The following is a 16,206-nucleotide window of genomic DNA, read 5'->3' on the forward strand; positions in this document are numbered from 1 at the left end:
GTTATTTGAAGAGGGATCCTCAAACATCTAAGTCTAAATTCTCAGAAGAAAAATGTTCTGTAAAGTTTTCTTCCTGTGTGTGTGTGCGCACACGCCTGGGCATGCACTCAGATAGCTAAATAGGCCAAGTAATCTGACACATAATTGAAACCCAAATCTAGTAATAGATCAGAAATGAGATACCTGCCTACCTACTTCCCTCTAAGGACTTAAATATCTTAAACGTGCTCTGAAGTGGTGGCTAGGCATCTACTTAAGCTGTGACAAGTTCTTCTCATCCCCCATGAGTCACTTGTTCAGCTCCACTGCTGGCCCTCCGACATGCTGGAACAAGTGTTCTTTGTGGCCATGTGGGAAACAGAATCAAGGAACTCATATACCTGAAAAACAGATGAGGGTAGGAAAAAAACTACTTTGTGCCACATCAATTCCCTTATCTGACTCACCACGTAACCATAAAAACCATTACGTTGTCAGAGCTGCGCAGCATTTTCACAGGTGAAGGAGCAAGTACTCAGAGAATGCATCTCTTCTTTGTTGAACTGTATTTTAAACCAGATTCCTCAGCTTACACCATTAATAATTATCCAAAAGAAAACAAAACCTGCATGGTATCAGGGATCGGATCTACATTATAACCTCACAAAGAGTTGTGCAGACACACCCAAAGAAGCAACAAACTAGGATGGAGAAGGAAAACCTTCCTCAGGCAGCACTTTCCTAGCAGATACCCTGACCTAAGCCACCGTCAGCCCCCAGAGCACACACATGCATGCTCTGTGCAATACTCACTAGCAATCACCACATTCATTTGGTATGGAAAAGTAACTGGCAGCAGTCTGTTCTCCACAGGCCCAAGATAAAGCACTTACGACACAACAAAGCTGCGCTCAGCTCACTCCCCCTACCTGAACAAATCCAACACCATACCCATCCTCTCTTGCAGCCAGTACCTTAAAAAACATTTTCCTCAGGGAAATAAAAAGGAAAGGGAAAGAAACATTAAGCTTCAGTGATCCATAAAGAGAACATGAAAGAGGTAGCCGAATAGCTGAAGTGCTTATGCAAAAGGGAAGATATAGCTTCAAGGTCTATTTATGCCTATTACACAGTGACTGCCTATGAAAAATTTAAATCCTCCCTAACCCTTTCCCCAAACACTCTTACAAATTTGTTTCCTCGTTCAGCTCAGTTTCAGCCATGACAGCATGGGAGAATACACAAGCAAGGCAAGAACAGAGGAAGGGAAGAACCTGCTTTCCTCTCTCCCAGCAGCAGTACCGAAATCGCTCAGAATTCTTGGCTGATGTCCTTCCCTCCCAGCGAGGCAACTCCAGTACTGAATGCTGATCTGTGGTCTGCATGCTCAGAGCAAGCACCTAGCCATGAGGTCCTGCACCTCTGAGCATCACAGGTGGTTTTGCTCCCTTTGAATCTGGCTCTCAATTCGGATTTATCTCTAATTATAGCCCAAACTTTCCTTCCTGCAGGCTAGAGGGACTTCTGCACACCTCACACGTACTAACAGGATAATTACAGTAAAGACTGAGGCTGCCAGCACATAAAATAGCTACACATATCAAAGAACCCCTTCTACATATTCCTTTAAGTTAGCATTTTTTACCACATACAGTAGAAATATTTTTGTTATAAATACCTTAGAACATTAGTCTGTAGGGTTTTCTTTTTGCAGCCTTCCACTTTAATCCCACTTTTTTTATCTCTTTTATTTCCCTATTTATGTAAAAAAGATCCCACCTAGCATTGACCAATTAATACTTTTATTAATTATTTAATTATAATGATAATAAAAATGTAAGTTACCCTAAAGGCAAGCTCTCTCCCCTGAGAGCTACACATTGCGTTATCCTGGTGACAGACATAAAAAATTAATATACTAAAGACGCTAGCTTTGACTTCTCTGTTTAATATTTATATATGAGTACTCCCCCTTTTTGAAAATCAAAACCATGTAGAAGCTATGGTATAAAATCATTATTTTTTAAAGGATTTTATTTCTTGCAGTAGGATGTTTGGAGTAAGGTGCTTAGCTCATTAAAACAGCTCATTGCAGAGCAATGAAGCAATTAACTTAGTTGGTGGTAAACCATGCAAAAATGAGTTTCAAAGTAACAGCATAGACTATGACAACTAGAGAGTTAAATTCACATCTCTCCTTCCGTGCCTGTTTGAGGTTTCATGCTCATAGCTTAAACAAAGCCACAGCAGAGTTTTCAATGCAAAAGCAAAATAAAACAAAAACTAGAACACATACCAGCCTTCTTTCCTCCCACATTTACTAAATCTTTCTACAAGAGAGAGTTGTGTTTTTTATGGGGGAGAAGCACAATCTGCTTCTAGTACAAGGATCTGCATCTTTCTTTTAATTATTTTAAAGTATCAAAATTCATTTCAAAGCAGGAGTTACAACAGTTATAGCAATCACACATCTTAGTTATGACCTACAAATGTGACTAAGTAAGAACCTTGGTTGTAACAAAGTCTGCAAAAATCTTTTTTTCAAGCATGTTATCTCATGGTCTACATACTAAATTATTTTTCAGAAGATATCTTTTAGGTTAGATGCCTCCATATTTATCTTTTGAAAAATACATTTCAAACTATTCGTTCCGGAACAGAGATGGAGGAACAAATTCAAAATGAATTTTAAAATCTTTTTCTGAAAAATGTGCAATATTACCTTTTAAACCAAGACATTTAAGTAAACAGAAAATCAACTAGCCGATCAGATATCTCAAAGTGAACAGATAGTTAAAATCAAGTAAATATAATGACATTTCAAAGGAGAATAATAGGAAAAAAATGTTAGTCAATTCCTTAAGTCATTAGAAAACACAGAGTACATCTCTTGAACAAATTAGGATACATACTAAAGTTTTCTAACTTCAAACAAATCTGAATTTTAGAACTTCACTGCTGCTTTAAGATTGCTTTAAAATAAAGCTTTTGAAAACAATGTTAAAAATAATTTATCAATTTTGTTGTTTACACTGCTTCCACCAAGTTCAATGACGTTTTATTGCACATGGAGATCAGAACACGACCTATCAAAATAATAATATGCCAGTTTCTATGATTTCATATGTTGGTATGTATTTTGTTCTTTAAAGTTATTAAGACAAGAATCTCAGCTGCAACTGAGGTCTCTAGTGTTGGAGAGGACAGACTTGGGGTGGAACTTCCAATGTGCTAACTCCAGCACTGTTTATACAGAATCCAAATGCAGAGTAGCTATCACCCTCAGCATTCAGACCTTGTCTTAAAGACTGCCGGCATCTTACTGAACTGTTCAAGGTTAGGATACAACTGACAACTTCTGACAAACTGCTTGTATTTAGGGTTCAAATATGAATACATATTTTATATTTGAATCTATTTCCATGCTTATAAATCTACAGTAACACAATCCCAATATTTTAATGCCTGCCAGGGTGAAACGAACCAGACGACACACTGCATACTAGATACATTCAAGCATTTTCAGTGTGTTATCCACGGAGCCTCCAAGGCCTGAGGACTGCTTCTAAGGCACCCACAAAAAGTAAGGAAAAACAGAGCTATTGCTCATAAGCTTTAATTTGCTATACAAGGATGTGTGCACCTATTGGAAAACTTTAAGAAGTTACAAGTCCAAAAGGATGACCAGCACCTCAGGAAAGTTAACCAGCAGGCACAACAGAGGAAATATGGGAGGTGAAAAACAGTAAAAGAATTAATACCTAACTGACTTGTTAAACTAGCATTTGAGACAATGATGATCTCAACACAGAAGAATGATGTAAAGAGCTTTACAGCCAACCAGCTCTGACCCCTGAATGTGAATGTTTGCATCTCAGACAGCTGTGGCAGCCTTTGTCAGAAAATCGGAACCAAACCTGGGATTTGCTTATCTCTTATACCACCAAGCTCTTTACTAATAAGAAAAGAACCCTACATTATCTCTCCTCAAAATGAATCCCATAATGATCCAAAGCTCTTACAACGACAGAGACCTGATCAAAATGCTTTTCAACCTGTGCCATATGACATGGCAAAGAAGAAAAACACACAAAGCAGTGAGCTCGGTTCTGTCATTTCATGCTTTTAGGGCTTGGGCAAGAAGTTACAGAGGACTGAAGAAGCAAGCTAACTCCCACAGCTTCTTCAAAAAGTTGTTTGTTTGTTTTTTAAAAAGGATTTTTTTGTACACGCTATTTGTTTCTAATGGAGGAAGCAGGATTTTCACATGGGGAAAAAGCAAAAGCCCTCTGAAAACTACACAAATGAGGTCAGTAGATAAGAAGTTGTATTTTAGATAATAAAAAGACAACCACTTACTCAAGTTCTTAACACTAAAAAAAATCCAGTTGCTGGGTAGACTTATGTAGATTACACATTCTTAATAAAAGGAAAGAACAAGATACAAGTATATGTACAATCTACCCTTGAAAACAAAACTACAGATGATGATATGAAGCAAGTCCTTATATTACCATTAGTTACATATTAAACTGTATACCAACACTGAACTGAAAAATTACCTAAAATATTTAAAGCATGTAATTAAAACACTAGCAAGAATTACAAAACAACAAAGGAATTAAAGACAACTCCAGATGCTATTCGTGACTAAATGTTACTATGTTCAAATCCTACATGCATTAAAGTCTACTAGTCCATCTGCAAAGAAGAAAAAATAAAATAGCAGGGATATATAGATCTCTCCCACTCCCTCAATATGTATCTGTAGCTCCTCAGCTCTACAAAGTAACAAATTAGTTTTTCATGTGTAAACTCTTCTCATATCATTAAAAAAATCTGTAATAACCTCAAGCTACATATTTATCTCTTTGAACTGCATGGTTTTTTTTTCCTACACTGACTGCCTTGCTGTGGTGAGAATATCTTATCTGGGGTAATGCTGTACCAAAAAAATTTACATCACAAACAGATGCGATACAGTGCTGTTACATCTATATCTACCATACTATACTATCTAGTGACATTGCTATTTAAAAAAATCATACCCAAATATCACTTAAAGTAAGAATTCTTTAGAGGTATGTTACTCATAGCTGCCCAGTCTTTGCAGCACGATAAGGCTGCCTGTTACAAAGAATCAGTATGCAGAACTTCCCCTCACTGTAATGCCAGTACTCTTGCAGGTCAGTGACAAAGGCAAATACACAGTGTAGACTCCTAAGCATTTTTACCTTCCCTCCTTTCCTCCAGTCTTTAAAGGTTATATAAACCATAAATACTTAGTGTTTATATTCTAGACCGCTTTGCTCTTGCACTAAATGAATTCTTCTCCTGGGGAATGCAAAACAGTGAAACTGCTCTAACTAGACCGATCCATCCCTAATGTGCTTTATTAAGCAGTGTACTGTTTTAAACCAACATACTTTTCAAAAAGCCTTATGATTGCAAATTATCTGAAAAATCAAGAAAGTAAATACCCTAACATTTCCATGAAATGGTAAGCTAACTATTACTGCGCTACAGGCAGCACAAAAGAGGAAAAATACTTTCAATGAAGATTGCACCAAGAGATAAAAGAAACAAACTAACATTTAACAAGAAACATTAACCTGTCTAATTTTCCGCTGTTATACACCTTTCACTTAAGAACAAATGTTACAGTTCGATCTTTAATAATAATATGCAAGAAAAGAACACCAAAACATCTTTGTAGACACAATAAAACCACTATCTTTCTTTTAAACTGGGTACAGTTTAAGACACTCCCACAGACAACTACCATCATTTTAATGCAACCATTTGGTATTAGTTTTCAACATAACCTGGCTGACATACAATAGATTATTTTTTTTCCTTCAAGTTGCATACACACAAGCAAAAATGATGTTTTTGTCTTACAGCCTAAGTTTTTTTTTTTTTTTTTTAAAGCACCATCACCCTTATCCATAGAAATACATAGAAACATCAGTTAAGAGTCACAAGCAGCTTAAACGTTCACAGTTTTCTCCCATCCGGCAAGGGACCCATTCTCACCATACCTAGACAATCGGTGTCACTTCAAAATAATTTTAAAAGTATCCAGTATCATCATCACATCGTGGACATCATCTTGTTCATGTCAGCATGTGTTGGGTATAATACTGAAAACAAACGCATGCACTTGCTTGAGCTTCATTTACCCATGCTGAGTAAATAGCATTGCCTTTTAAAAAGGTCATAGTAAACACGCTGAAGCCTGGTTATAAAACATTTTCTGTTGCTGATTACACAGTGACTGCTAGGTTTCTGAAGCATTTTAATCCAGGACAAAGGCTAGCCTTTACGTGCACGCTATCTGTAAACACGAAACAAAAACACATTTCCCACAATAGGAAAGTAACAATTAACCTGCACGAACTGCTGTCCGATTCATTTTCTTCTTCACTCGCTCTATCATCTGTCTCTTGTCTGCCAAGCCAACGCGCACCTCCACAATCTTCTGCGGAGAATTCAAATGCGGGGATTTCTGAGGTGGATGCCATTGGCCAAGGAGGTGAGTTCTGGAAATCCTGTTGGCTGGACCTCCTATAACCAACTGCTGTTAAAGGCAGGTTACCCGAATCTAAAAACTTTGCGCCACCAGTCGTTACATTTTGCCCTCTGTTCCAGAAGTCTCCCTGGTGGCTCTCAATTGCAGAATTAGGGGCTGACGCCTGATGACCAAACCACCTCCATCTGATTTTTAAAATCTGCTTCACGTCAAAGTCTTTACGAGAACCAGACATCCTCAGTGAAAGCCAGTGATCGTCTAGGCAACAGGGTAAGGAGCAGCACGCATAAAAGAAGATTTGTGCACCCAACCAAGACAAGAGAAACACATGCTCTGCCCGTCTGTGGCAAGCAGCGGTTGTACAGGGGAAGGAGGGGGGAGAGGACCGCATTCACACAAAAACGCTTCTTAACGGCACATCATTTGAATATAAACAAAAGGCAACGGGTGATGAAAATCCCGAGGTAAAAAGAGAAGGTGAAACAATCACCTCCATCAGGAAAAACGCCAGCCAGTTTGCCCTAAAAGCTCCAAGGCTGCCTCTGTTGCTCTCTGACCATTAGCTTTCAAAAGCACCAAACAGTATTCATTAAAGCCCTTTCGCGAGCTGAATACCACCCCCTTTTCTTAAACCACAAATGACAGAGAAGTAATTCCTGTACCGCATCTCAGAATCTCTTCTCATTCTGTTAACTCTTGCTTCTACAGAGGGGAAAAAAACTGCACAAAGCAAACAAAATTCTTTCTGCACTGCTGAAGAATAAATTTACAGAAAGGACTAAAATCTGTCCAAAGATAACTGATTGTACTGAGGAGAAACTGAACTGCAAATAATATTTTTCCCTTTACAGGACATGCGGTAACTTAAACTAAAAATAAAGCAACAACAAAAAGCAGTACAGGAACAGCCTGGAAGACTCGAGGGACTGGTACAGTGTTACAGAGCCTTTCATCCCGCTGTGCCTTGATTCATATCTGGGTCTGCAGTAAACAAAAATTTCTAGCATTCTACATCTGAAATGAGCTAGTGGTTTCCATTCACTTACATATCACTAAAAGCAAAAGCAATAAAGGCTAACCAGTCACTGCCCAGGACACCAGAGACACCCCCTGCTCAATGAACAACATGAAACCTCCTTTGCTTCTCTCTCATCGTATGGAATCAGCTGTTTCACATCAGCTTAAAGGTACTGTGACAGAGAAGAGAAAAAGACATCCTTGTACTTCTGAGATAGAATTCCCATTAGATGAGTACTGCACGCAATGCATTAAAATATCTCAAAAAGTCTTTCTTTGAATGAGAAAGAAATCAAGTCACAAGGACAAAACATACAATGACCGATTTATATTGTCTCTGAAAAATAGCCTATTCCCTCTACAACATACGGAGCTAGTTAGGTCTAAGCTGCTGAGACTAATTTCAATCACATGCAAATACTCACAACAATTTTAGAATAACAAAGAGATGCTGGTTTTTATCAATCCTTGATAAATAGAATTACATTTTCAGTCTTCACAGTTCACCTGGTCTGTTCAGCTCTCCACGATACAAATTCAATCAATTTATAGGAATTGTTTCTTTTCTTACCTACACTTGCCATCAAGAAGTTAACAATCTCTCAAATGAACAAAGCAAACTACAAACTATGCTTGTTTGATGCGGCAATTAGGATACTTGTAGTGTTCTTTATAACAGGCTGTATGCAGAGCCCATATGAAAATTTCCACAGTGCATAATTTTATCACGCAAAAAGCCAACACTCTTTCACGTCAGCAGAAAAGTACGCAATTTTCTTGGGAACTACAATGCTGAAAAGGCCAGTTTTAAGCTGGAAAATTCACCCACCATTGCTCAGAACTCAGTTATTTATGAAACTGCTTCTCACAAAAGCCATCAAAGCACATTTCTATAGAAACAGTATTCCAGCTGTCCTCCGCAAGAGATGCATTTCAGAACTTGTATCTTGCTAACGTCCTGGTCTACCAAAACTGATGCACCATGTCAGTTGCAGCATACCCAGAAAACAGCTGAGGGCAACTTGAAAGGTGAGACAATCAACTAGATAAATATACTAAGCTGTTATCATCTTTGCTGGGGATTAGCATAAAAATTGTATGGATGTTTAACGGAAAATACATGAAGTCCAGTCCCTATCCACATTATACAGCTCTGTAAATTTCACAAGTTTCAGCTGTATTGTTCAAACATCATCCTTTATGCAACTGCAAGTTGGGAGAAACTACAGTACAATTCAAGCAGTAATAATAAATGGCATCTTTTAATTACTCCTCTCCTTACGTTTTGTGTTGGTGTTTAGTGTTTTTCAAAGGTGGATAAAGAAGATAAGCTACTGGTGTATTTGTTAACGTTCACTATAGTAGTAATATTTTAATTACCCATTTAACAATAAAAAGTAAGTTTTAAATACCTTTCCTTCTGCAGGTATGGTAAATCCATTATACGTAAAGACTGACCTGAATTCTCTTTCTTGTGTAACAGACTCATCTGAAATTCAAACTGTTCCAGTAAAAGTAAGCTAAGACAATGGCAAATTTGCCAACTCCAGCACTTTTTCAGCACTTTCTTATGACTTTCTGGGAAACACAGTCCAATTATTGCTTTTTTCCAGTTGTGAAGCTATGGGCTCAAACAGAGATTAGAAAAGAAAGTGCTGTAGTTTTAAAAGATGAAAAAGCAGAACTGTTTTCTATTTTCCTTCATTTTTCTAGATTATACAAACTTGCTCCTTTAAACACTCTCTCAACATAAAATACATTTATATATATATTTCTTCCACATAAATTAGATACAAGCTGGTATAAAAAATGACAAAACAAAGCAAGCAGCACTTAGTTTAAATTGGTAAGGCTGCTTGAAATAATTGAGGCCCCCTTCTTGTTCTCAGCAAGCTTCCTTACTATGAGTGATGTGATAGATTTTAAGGTCCCTCTGCTAGGAGTTAATGACCTTTGTGGAGATCTCAGATGATGAGTTGGTAGGACAGACACTTACTTAGACCACTCAAACCTCATCTTTGACATCTCTTCTTCGGGTGGGTGCTGACAGATCCAAACACCCACACCCATGACTACATTCTATTGTAAGTCTTTCTAATACACTAACACTTTTCTTAGAAACCTGCTAAAAAAAGTAAACTGGGTGGCAGCATCTTAACTAAACACAGTATAAACAGACTTTGTAAGGATTCTAATTTTTTTTTTTTTTATCTACTAAGGCAAAAGATTTTGTTTGAGAAAATCCCAAAGTGCTTACACACATCTTTTCTGATCTTTGTTACAGATGAATAACCATATTCTATCTCGTGGTGAGTCAAAATTTTTTTGAATACAGGTACAAGGTCCTCTTTGTAAACATGATTCTGCAGGATTCCGTTGACATTACTGAGGTTGTGGAAAATTACCGGAAGGCAGTTTTGAGAACTTGGATTTTGACTGATAAGATTGATATTCTTAAGAGTGGAGCAGCTGAACATTTAAGGACACGACATCTCTCACATGAGCAGCTTCACAGAGTAAGAAATTAATTCTTGCAGACAGTTAGCAGGAGAGGAGTTTCCCAGATTATACCTTGTGATCAAATGAAGATTTGAATGCATATTGTATGTTAAACTTGCAGTAAAAGACAACAAAGTTAACTTTTTAATAAAAAACTTCTACAGACTTTCACAGATATTACAGATCATAGATCTGTTTATTCATACAGATGTAAAAGGAAGATTACAATCCAACAAAAAGTTAAAATTTAAGTAACACTGTTACTTAACATAAAATACTTGTAGTGTATAATTTCTGGGTAGTTATGCTCCAAATATTCAGATACATCTAAGAACATTAGCGGGCTAAATAGAAAAATTGTTATTTAACAAATTAGTTCGAAGTTTTTTTATTCATTGTGACTTTTTGTTCCACTAGGAAGTCAGTTAATTTTTCAAGTTAGCAAATATGTTTCTCAGATACATTTTTGAGGCACGTTTAAAATTTGAATCTCAACATCTCTTTTCATGGCAACATTTTTACTGTCAGTGCTACATTTTGGCTTCAAAAAACTATTGCCATTCAACACCGCTGTTCAGGCACAGTATTTTCAAGGTATTTATTATGTCAAATGAATTTAAAATTACCCATTTTTAAATTGAAGATCTAGGGACTTAAAGGCTCAGATAATCCTTATATTAATTATCTTTTAAAGTGCTAATTTTGAATGAAAATGTCAAAATAATTAAAGTCTTTGTTTTGACTGCAAGAGTTATTTCTCTCTCCTGAAAAAAACACCTCTTAGCAAAAACATTACATGTGAAAAGATGTATTTGAGACATAACTAGACTCATTAAGATGTAATGAGGTAATATCTTACTGGCCAATATTTAGAGATCCCAGATATTTATTCTGAAGCATCAGAACAGTTCACTGGCCGTAAGATGTTCATGAATTAATCAAATACATACTTAGAGCATTAAAAGGCATTCAAAATTTAACACCTTACAAAGAGACTTTAAAGTTTCAATTATTTCAAGATGTTAAAATAATTACCAAAGAAATCCTGCTATAGACAAACCCTGCCGTTGCGACCCTGCTTGTATGATTATGTTAAAAGGAGTGTTAAATGTTTACTATTTTTTTCTTCTCAATTCCTGTGTATCAGTCCAAAAATTATAGAAATTGCTTAACAAAGACTTCAGAAAGATAGCTATGCTCACGCTCTGTGATTCTATAAAACAATGATCACTTCCAATACCAACGTTTTTATAAGTACAAACACTTTGATTCATGTTTATGTAAGAAGTCTCTTTTAACAGCAACAGTGTAATTCACCCAGGAAAAAAAACCAAAAAACTACTACAGTTAGAGTGCACTGCCAGAGCAGAAATCAGCTGCTGCCAAATTCTGGGCACTCCATTGCAACTTTCTGCTACTTGACACTACACATCCCCCTTGAGAAGTGCAAGCCATTTGCTCAGAAACACTGTCTCCACAGCACACAGCCTTACCCTAGCATAAAGAGACCTTTACAGAGAAACAGCACATTTTACAGTTTATTTTACTCAAGATAAAAAGAAAAAAAACAAAAATTTCCATACATTATGGAAGATTACACTGCCAGATTCTAGAATTTTTGGCTTGAGTATCATAGTGGCTCACACAGAATAACAGTTGTGACTCCAGAGGTTTATATTCTTTAACATTGGAACATTTAACACTGGTTTCTGTCTACCCAAGCGATACTCAGGTATCATCAGAAACAGCACCATTTACAAGCAAAAACGTTAACACAGAGCTATTCCTGAGTAAAAATTGCAGTAAGCTTATTCACACTCAAAAAATTTTGTGCTCCATGTATGGCCAGGTGTGTTTTTCCAGTTAAAATTCAGTTGCAATACGAAATAGACAATGCTATGTCTATCCCCGAATTGACAAAAACATTCTTCTGCACCAAAAGGCTCAAACAGTTGTACATATATTAAGATAAGCAGAAGATTCTTTTTTTCATACACTCCAAGAATTCTGGCTCAGTTGATTCTAATGCAAACAGGGTAAAATTAATCCAGAGATGGTAACAACAAATCATCTCCCCTATAAATATCACTACTATGGATGAGTTATGACACGAGCACTGTTCTACATCGATTTCATCCAATCACAGATTACCCCAAGTTGGAAGGGACACACAGAGATCACTGAGTCCAACTCCCGGCTCCAGAGAGGTCCACCCAAAATTCAAACTATGCCTGAGAGTTTTGTCCAAATGCATCTTGAGCTCCAACACCTCAGTATCGTGACCACCGCGCCGGGCAGCCCGTTCCAAGCCCACCACCCTCTGGTGAAGAACCTTTTCTTAACACTCAGCCTGGCCCTCCCCTGACACAGCTCCATGCCATTCCCTCAGGTCCTCACTGTCACCAGAGAGCAAAGTCAGTGCTGACCCTCAGCTCCTCCTATGAGGAGCTGTACACCACCATCAGGCCTCCCCTCAGCCTCCTCTTCTCTGGACTGAATCAAGGGACCTCAGCCACTTCTGATACATGCTGTTCTCTAGACCCTTCACCACCTTTGCTACTCTCCTGTGAATGCTAGTATTCTTATGTCCTTCTTATATTGTGGCACCCAAAACTGCACACAGTGCTTGAGGTGCACAAACTACAATACAGCAGATACAGCCTCCTCGTGGATCTGCTGGAAAAAGTACCACAGGATAAGGGCCCTGGAAGTAAGAAGGGGCTCTTTGACTTTACAGGACTGGCTGCTGTGGCAATGAAAGACCTGATCTATTAACAACAACTTGCATTTAGTAATATAATCAAATGAGCATCCCAATTCTATTTGTGTACTCCCATAGGTTAAGTGCGTTTATGCCATAACAGCCTTAACAGTAACAGCTGGATAGAAATAAACCTCCCTGGTGAGCTCAAGATTGGCTAGATAGGAAACATATCTACTGCCTGATTGTGGTTCTGATCCTTACAAGCGCAGAAGATGAATGCCAACGACGGTAACTAGATGTACAGGAAGAGAAGAATCCAAGCCATGAGTTCTGCAAAACTTCCTGGAAATGCTGTTCCAGAAATAACATGTATCTAAGGCACAGAAGGGAAAACATCTTTAATTCTGTAATTGGATGCTAATTAATTTCAGATTAAATCTTGTATCACATCACTACATACTCCATATTACATATTTATAATCAGTATCCCAGATAAAATCACATGAAGATATGTGAAGAATGGCAGTGGAATTTAACATCAATAGAAGTAATTATTTTATTCCAATCTGAAAAAAATCTACTATATTTTTTGTAATCAAAAAGCAAAACTTACACTACAAATAGATACAGTAAGCAAAGAGAAAATGTACACTGAGTAGCATTCTTCAAATATAATTTTATTTGAATCAATGTCAGTAAATAAACCAATGCCAGTAAATAAACTGAACTGCAGAACTAGGCAAGACTCATTTCTTGTGCTTTAAGTTTTCTGTCTGCAGTTTTGCGCAAAAATAATCTCAGGTTCTCCACTCATATTTGTTTTACAGGCTCTTCTAACAGTAACTCCAGTTCTCCAGAATGCTTCATCTCACATAGTCCGCTCACACACAGCCACAGTTCCCCCCCTACCTTGTGGCAGACAGGTAGTTCAAGAAAATCCTCGGTTGTATTCAGACCCAGAAGACGGCAGGCTCACCAGCTGGCAAGTCAATCAGTATTACTTATCTGGACTTCCCTACCTACCCACATATTTTCAGCACCTTCCAGAAATTTAAGCATACAAAAAGATATGTTCTGTCAGAGTTTGACCGAAAATAGCAGACAGGCACAGAAGTTATCAGGGGAGTGGGACTGATAAATCAAAAGACACAATCCCAGCTTGTCTGGGGTACCACAAGCTTCATATCGCTTGCTTCTGGGCATGGACAACTAGGATTTCCTAGGATTTGGAAACTAAGTAGAACAAAAAATCATCACAGTCAGTATCTGACAGATTGTTCAAACACAACAAGCTCCTACCTTTCCACAACTGTACAAAATTAAAATGACCTTGAGAAAGAAAGCAACAACAGTAGCATTAAGCCTTTAAATCATTAAAGCACTCACTGAACTAACTGTTCAGCTATCCCAAGAGGCGCACAGACCCATCATCTTAGCTGCCTCACCCCTCATTTTACAGGACTCCTAAAACATTTCCTGTTCTGCACAGAGAGTACTAGGCAACAGCAACATAAATAAAATGCCAGGAGGAACAGAGGATACTAAACCAAACAACGGGAATACATGAACTGTTGGTATTCCTACCAGTACGAGGTCCACTGTCAAGCTAGTACTCTTAAAAACGAGAAAACTCAAACTCAGTTGGCTAAGTTGTAAGAGCGAAAAAGTAGAATTAACAAAAACCTTTCTTTATTGGCTTACCAGATGTTGCTGGTTTTTTTCTCCCTATCAAATCTAACTAAATCTAAAGGAAAACACGAAACTAACATATTGTACAACTACATATAGCTCTCATTTGCTTCAGATGGTTTACAATCATCTGCCAAGCTATCTTCCCCATTAGCTGTAAGTACTAAAAGAAAGTATTTATCTAGCTTACAATATTTATAAAGCACTCATATTTATCAAGCTTGTAAATTTTCAGACAATAATGCCTGAATACTTAAAGAAATTATCACTTAATCTGTTTTAAGTGTAATTGTTCTTCAGTCAAAAAGCCAGTCAGTTTCTTATGCAAAAGTGCAATTTTAATTTGTATTTGGTAATGAAAAAAAATCTATCAAGAAAAGCTGTTACTTATCACTTCATCCGCCCACATTTTTATAAATTCATAGATTAATTTTAGTTAATTATTTTTATATGCTTTACTTCCATGCTTAAAATGCTACAGTTCCCGGTGAAAAGCTCGCCAAGCTTATCAAGTTATGATAACATCATTAAATGCTCTACTTTCGTAATGTTTTAATTAGACAGTCTGAATACACAAGCTTGTGATTACATTTACATCCAAAATACTGCTTCTCTCATCGAATGCAAAAGAGCAAGATTTAAACTTTAGTTTCCTCTTTGGCAACGACAAAGTGACCATTTACTATTCAAAAGCAGTTTTTAGGCCATCAGAATCCACTTTATAGTATCTACCAACAAATGCATCTTACATTGTATATAATGAACAATCAGTGCAGAATACTTTATCTGGAATGGCAACCATCAAGCTAATAGCTTATTTACACAAACAAGAATGTAAATTGTTCACTCATAACAAGTATGGATTGCTTGCATGCAAGTCCCATCACCAAAGACACTGAAAAAAATCTTATTCTCACATGAGCTTCTGTCATTTCTCCTCACTGCATACATGCTACATATCAGCACATCATTGATTTGGTAATTCAGACATGCTGCTCTCTGCATTCTTTACAGCTAAGGATAGTAAACCTCTCTGGACATGATTCTCATCTTCTTGTCCATTACGAATATGCACCCATATTACCTAGCCAGGTACCGTGAATATTTCATCTGTTCTGCAGGAGTATTTTAACTTGACGTTGACAGGTGCTGTTGACTCTGAAAAGGAGCCTACAGTAAGCACGAGCATGGTGCGCGCTTTTATTTTTAGAATGATGAATGATACCATTTCTCCCCAAATCCACTCAAATCTATACTAGACAGATTACATTATTACCTTCATCTTGCCTATAGAGCCCATATCACATCAAAACATTACCAGTATTTTCTTTTTACAGCTTCAAAAGACAGGAGACAACGGAGAGGTGGAAGAAGAAACAGAAGGCACATCAGAAAACAAACAAACATGAGAAATTTAAAAAATAACCTAAAAGAGATTTGAGATTATGTACCTCTCTCCTTTTTAATTATTTTTAAATTATTTTTATTTTGTTCTAATTAGGATTGCATGACAGCATAGCATACTTTGAAATAAGATTTTGAGAGCAGGCTGATATAAAGAATGCAGCAGGCATTCTAACCACAGCTTTTTCTTTCCTTCCCTTCTCCTTCTTCATTGTTTGTTCTCTTTTTACGAGTAATATCTATACAGCAAGTTGGATTTAAGAACTCCAAGGAAAAAAGAAGAGCCCTTAGAAAGTGAAACAGCCAGTAGTTTGATAGGCTGCAAGATGTGCATATTTGATGATATTACTGAAAAGGTTATGTGCAAACAGCTCCTGCAGTG

At 37.2% G+C, this 16,206-nt stretch overlaps 1 protein-coding gene across 6 annotated transcripts in view; it reads right to left on the minus strand.

Annotated features, from left to right (window-relative positions):
- KLHL5 (kelch like family member 5) overlaps positions 1 to 16,206 on the minus strand; it is a 51,103-nt gene that overhangs the window by 28,925 nt on the left and 5,972 nt on the right. For 2 of the 6 annotated variants that reach the window (XM_021397004.1, XM_021397003.1), the window contains exon 1: positions 6,370 to 6,761. The exons of the other annotated variants lie outside the window; for them this stretch is intronic. In XM_021397004.1, the coding sequence (XP_021252679.1) occupies positions 6,370 to 6,746 (377 nt within the window). In that variant the 5' untranslated portion in view covers positions 6,747 to 6,761. Of the gene's footprint in view, positions 1 to 6,369; positions 6,762 to 16,206 lie in introns of those variants that run through there. 6 annotated transcript variants of the gene reach the window in all.

The sequence above is a fragment of the Numida meleagris genome, chromosome 4 (genome assembly GCF_002078875.1).
Source record: "Numida meleagris isolate 19003 breed g44 Domestic line chromosome 4, NumMel1.0, whole genome shotgun sequence".
In the NCBI taxonomy this organism is placed as follows: Eukaryota; Metazoa; Chordata; class Aves; order Galliformes; family Numididae; genus Numida; species Numida meleagris.